This window comes from Frankliniella occidentalis, unplaced genomic scaffold (genome assembly GCF_000697945.3).
Source record: "Frankliniella occidentalis isolate FOCC.00 unplaced genomic scaffold, Focc_3.1 Scaffold2501, whole genome shotgun sequence".
Classification (NCBI taxonomy): domain Eukaryota; kingdom Metazoa; phylum Arthropoda; class Insecta; order Thysanoptera; family Thripidae; genus Frankliniella; species Frankliniella occidentalis.
In genome coordinates this window covers 5,446-11,147 of record NW_026269582.1, presented here as the reverse complement: position 1 = coordinate 11,147, position 5,702 = coordinate 5,446, and the positions used below count along the sequence as shown (strand labels likewise).

At 58.2% G+C, this 5,702-nt stretch overlaps 1 protein-coding gene across 1 annotated transcript; it reads left to right on the top strand.

Moving 5' to 3' along the window:
* The first annotated feature begins 1,372 nt into the window (after positions 1-1,372).
* Positions 1,373-3,008, top strand: LOC127751966 (myosin heavy chain, non-muscle-like). The gene has a single exon (XM_052276315.1). It carries the CDS (start codon positions 1,654-1,656, stop codon positions 2,023-2,025), a length of 372 nt encoding a protein of 123 aa, XP_052132275.1. The 5' UTR covers positions 1,373-1,653; the 3' UTR covers positions 2,026-3,008.
* Positions 3,009-5,702: the final 2,694 nt, after the last annotated feature.

Below are 5,702 nucleotides of genomic sequence, written 5' to 3'. Positions count from 1 at the left end.
TTATTTTTAGCTGTGTTATTGACTGGTAACGCATTTATTGAGGCATGATTCGAATGTATCGAAAAGGAAGTATTTCCAATTCAAATGTGCGCGCCAATCTGAGATGTCCTGTGAGGTCCTGCGCAGCGCATGCCCGGTGGCGCCCTCTCTACGCGGATGCCGGCACTCGAGAAGGGGGCGTTTTGGCGCACAGGGTATTCCCGGCGATACTCGCCGTCGCCGCCCTGGAGAGGAGAAGGGGCCGAGCCGAGCCGAGCCGAGGGCCACTAGACGCGGTCGGGCGTGCGTGTCGGGCTTGACTTATTTGCTAATGCCGCGTTTTCAGAAAACGCTTGCCCCGGGGGAAAGACAGCAGCAGTAATGTTAGTGTTCTGGCTAAGCAAACTGACTCACGAGACTACAAAATTACTTACGTAGCGACCGCTGGTATAAAGCGCAAGCTCAGTTCTCCCATTGTCGCGTGAGTCTTCTAAAGAGTCTCAAAAAGAAAAAGAAAAAAAAAAACTACAGGCACCACATATTTTTGTGTTAAAATATTCTTGAAAATTTTTAAGCAGCATTTGTGTTAGGTACTTTTACATGTCTCCTGTCACTCAAGCACATCATGCCTGACAAGAAGGTCCGCGAGACGGTGGCGGGGTTCACATGTCAGCAAGTATGGATTTAAAGCTCAAAGATTTTTAAAGCATGTAATTGACCCTTGAGTGTGTTCCCAAAAATCTATGGATTAGTCGACTTTGCTGTTGAAGCCACTTACTTGAATGCGCAGACGGGCTGCCAGAGACCGGCAGTCCCTTCATAGTTTCATTCCCTATTCGGGGCATGGGTGGATTCACTAGAACAGCCAAGTCAGCGCATGACACTCACTCCAGTACTACATATTGGACATCACATATATGGACACCTCGCTCGCCAATTGGAGCGAATTGTTGATTTGTCATTGTTCTGTGTCTACTCTACCCTGGCCAGAGTCTATCCTCTCTGATCTTCTGTAACAACAGGTCAGCGCCGATTAAGGGTGAAGTGTGTGTGTGTTTGTCGGTCATGTGGCGGATTGCAGCAGGCCGCCGCCGCCGCCCCACCCTCCAGCCGGAGAAGAGGATTCCCCCAGAATGGCTATACAGGCGAGCAGACTCCCAGTACGGTAACAACCGTCCAAGGTAGTTTGCATGGCACGCCAGCCGGCGCGAGCGAGCCGCGACCATAAGGCCTCTCATGGCACCGCGGCCGCCGCCGCACGACAGGTGGTTCGCGGTCCCGCAGGTGCTGCGCTCTGCCGGCGGAGGGGCGGGGCGCGCCACGGAGGCGAGGCGAGTGGAGTCGGGCGCGTCACGTGACCCGAAGGCTGCACGACGAACGGGCGTCGGCCGGCTCGGTAATCTCCGGTCAGCACTCCCGCCGGATCTGTCAGTCGCGTAGTACATGTAGAGGCGAGCGCATTGCGTGGAGTGCCCGAGTGTCGTGTGTTTTTGTTGTCTAAATGTTTATACCAAGTTTTAGTTGTAGGCTCGCTTTCTAACGCGGCGCGAGTTCCAGGATCGAGTGCTCCAGTGTGAAACCCAGTGCGTGCGTGGATGGTGTGATAAACGCCGGCTCAGCGTTGCAGGAGCGAAGAAGTGTTGCCGGAATCCGTCGTCACTGGTGTCTGCAATCATGGCGGAGCCCGACACAAAAGTGGACCGGTCCGATCCGGACCTGAAATATTTGTCAGTGGACAAGTCTGCGTTCAATGATCCGGCTACGCAGGCCGAGTGGACGCAGAAGAGGCTGGTGTGGGTGCCGCACGAGAACCAGGGCTTCGTCTCGGCCGGCATCAAGGGCGAGCGCGGCGATGAGGTCGAGGTGGAGATCGCCGAGACGGGCAAGCGGATTTTCGTCGCCAAGGATGACATCCAGAAGATGAACCCGCCCAAGTTCGACAAAGTGGAGGATATGGCCGAGCTGACTTGCCTGAACGAGGCCTCGGTGCTGCACAACATCAAGGACAGATACTACTCCGGCCTCATCTATGTGAGTATAGGTTAGGTGACGTCGCGCCGGCGTACCGGCCGGGAGGGCCGGGCGGTTATGTTGCACGGGCAGCCCAGCCCAGCCCGTCCCCACCCCAACCGGGCCTCCCAGCCCAGCCCAGCCCGGTATGCCGGTCAGCGCCCCGAGCCGCCGGGGCTGGGCTGGGCTGAGTGAGCTGAGCAGAGCCACCGTGTGCCATTGCCAAGGAATTGCGTCGAGAAAAGGGATTCCACTCGTCCCAGACAATGTTGACGACGGCCCCCAGGCGTGATGCACGGCCGCAGGGCTTAGCCCCGGGTGTGGCTCTGGGGGATCCGTGCTGAGGAATGGGGCTGCCTAAAGTGGATTAAGTTGACAGAGTGTTGGGATTAATAATCTGGCTACAGTCCGGGAAGTGTTGCCTGGGTCCATTCTGCCAGTGAATGGATGGGATAGGGTTGCGGCGAAGCAAATTGCACTCATTTTGCATGCATGCACTGTGTGGCAGTTTGATTTGAGCAACGTTGTTTCACTGTAGCTATAAATGTAAAATTTATTGGGTACAAACTATCCCGCTTAGTAGTTGTTATCTAAGAATATTTATATTCCATTTCAATAGCACGATAGCTGCAGAATTTCCCATTAAAAATGCAATGAATGAACTGTTCCTTTTGTTTTTGGCATTGGTTTCATAGACCATTCCCCAAATGAATGAGCTTGCTGCTAAGAATTTTCACCTATTAAGGACATGGAGCCAGTCAGTTTTCATTATATGTTAAACATCTTTATCTTTACCTAAATTGAATGAATGGGATTGAGATTTGTATGTAATTTATTTCACAACTCAAACAGATGACTATATGAGACCGTATTGCAGAAATGTATTGTCACTTCTATTTTTAGTTCATATGGCCAGTTATCTTTGAGTGCTTGCCATCTGCAATCCACATAGCAACTGTTTTTAGCGTTGTTGGATACCCTATTCCTGCACCTCATTTTTTAAACTATCTTTTTTTTTATTAAGTTGCGTTGTATTGGTCCTCTTAAGCCCCAATGAATGATGGGATGTCCAACATGTATGATTTTGCTTGTGCATTTCCGTCAAACTGCTACTGGTTTTGAGCTGGCCTGTGCCGGGCCCCGGGCCTAGCCGCGCCGCATCTGCGAAGAGCTTTGGCACAATGTGGACATGTTGGTTGTCTCCTTTCTGTGAACTGGCTTGAGAGACAGTGCTGCTCTGTGCCGCTTGGCATCCAGGGCTTGGAATCGAATGGCTGCTGATTCAGACGCTCGTTGCTTGCCTGGCTGGCCGCCTGCCTCGCCCACTGTGTAAACAGTTTTTGTGACGTTGCGAAACAGCCTATGCCGGCCTAAGTAAGTCCTTTACTCAGTTCGGAGATAGAGGGCCTGACGTGGGCGTGGTAGCGCGCTCGCGCTCCCTGTAGGAAGAGATAATGAGAAAGGGGCAGCACTGACTATTTTGAGAGGCTTAAGGCTTCCAATGAAATTAAATGACGCGTATCGTTCGAGAGAGCAACGTCACATGTCCTCTTCAAGTGGAGACTTAAGATGTGTGTTATCGCGTCCTGGATGTTGTGCCAATATCAGGAGTTCTTATTATTTTTCCCATCATACAGCCGCCTGTTTCCCACTATGTCACGAAGGCCGCGGTGAACTGGAAAATCGTGGGAATGGACTAGCATGCCGACAGGTAGTTGGCGGGCACCCTGTTTTTTTTTCTTTTCGTTCGAGTGTGTGGGCGTGTGTGGCCGCGCTTCTGAGGTAACAGCTGAACGATGTCGGTGAGGAGCCCTAGCCCCTCTTCGGCGGCGGTGCCCCAGCCCCAGCGGTGCTCTCCCCGGGCACCAGGGTACCCACCAGACGACCGGGTAGTATACACATACCCAAGACTGCTGCTGCTGCTGCGCCGCACCGCGCCCGCCGCCTGGCGCGGCTCGACACGGCGGGGCGCGGGGCGCGGTGTGCTCACGGCGCAGCGCCGCCTCCTGGTGCCGGTTCACCGGTCGCTACGCTCATGCGACGGGACGCGGTGCGGCGGGACGCTCTGCTGCTCGGTGCGGCGCGGCGGCAGAGGCGCAGCCCGAGTTCATCTTCACTTTCGACGACCAAGGTCGTCTCCTTGCTGCGCCGCGTTGCACCGCGCCCCGGCCGCGCTGCAGCCGCTGCACCGCGGGGCTGCAGGGCCGGCAGCGCCGGCAGGGCGAGGGCCTAGCGCGGCCAGGGCCCGTGGGGCAGGTCAGGCCCCAGGGCCGCGGCCAGTTTGACAACAACGTCGCCGTCGGCGGCCCCTCCGCGATGGTTGTGAAGGCGGCGGTCGTATTTTTAGACGACTTTCTTCTTCAGTTTGGGGTGTCGGCGGCCGCGCCGAGGGCCGCCGCCGTCGGCCCGCCGTCGCTCGCGGCCGGCTCTTTGCAAATATAAACCGAAAACGACGACGACGACACCCTGCTTTGCCTCGGTGCCGCCGCCGCCGCCGGTGTCCGGGCTGCAGGCAGTACATCGCGCAGGGTCTGGGCGCGGGTATTCCCGGGCTGGGGGGCGGGGGCGACGTCGCGTTTGGCTGTGTGGCTGTGTCCCGCGCGAGCTGGCTCGTCGGCCGTTGTCAGGAGGCATTGACGGCCGAGGCGTGCAGTGCAGTCCCACACCCCATCCGGCCTGTATGACGGTGACACCCGACGACATGGACTCCGCCGCCGCCGTCGACTCTAGTTGTTGACGGCCGCGCGCCCGTCGAGCAGGACATGACGCAGGGCATCGCGGCGGCCATGTCGCTGACCCCATGGTCCTGGGCGCACTTACCCAGGAGCAGCACGACGGCCTCTCGTCAGAGGCGCGCACCCACACACACACTGGGTGAAGGCGCTGGAGTCAGGGCTCGGAGGAGAAGTGCAGCAGCTTGTGAGGGCCGCCCTCCGTTTTATTGGGGTCAACTTGTTTGATTGTGTCGCACGCGTGCCGTGTCGACTGCCTGCGTTGCGGGGAGGAGGAGGAGGAGGGGGTGCACCACAGCGCCGCTCGGGTCCCTAATGAGGCCCGCGTATGTCTTTGCATATCGGCCATCAGGTGCCGCCGAGGCGTGACTCTGGCCGCGCCACGCCACGCCACGCCGCGAACATGACACCGTGATCCCCTCGCCCCGACGTGTCTGGCGGGCCCCGCGGGGGGCCGGGCCGGCCGGGCCCTGCCGGGGTGGCTAAGTGTGCGACGCGTGGGTGGGTGGGGAGGGCGGCGCGCGCTAAGTGGTCCACCCGGGGCCCCCTCGGGACGGGTATCGGATTCGCACACACCACCAGGGCCACACGGTCATACCGGCCGCTATGGGGACCTCAACCATGGAGTAAGTAGTAAGTACTTACTCCATGACCTCATCCCGGTGTGGTATGGCAACATGCAGGGCTGCTCGGCGGGTGCGCGGGTACACTTATTGCCGGTCCGCTTCTTGGACTCGAGCAGCGCGCGCACCCGCCAGGTGACTCACCTGCCGAGCTGCCCTTCGCTTTGGCGCGGAAACGCCTCGTTGGCTCGTTGGCGGTGTTCTTCCGTCCGGTTCGCTATTCCGGTCTGCTTGGCCGCCGCGCCGGGCCGGTCGAGCTTCGTCGTGGCGTGCTGCGCGGGCACGGAGGAGTGTGAAGCGCCCAGAGGAAGGTCATTGGCGGCCGCTCCGCGTCCCGGTGACGAGTGGATGAGCGCCG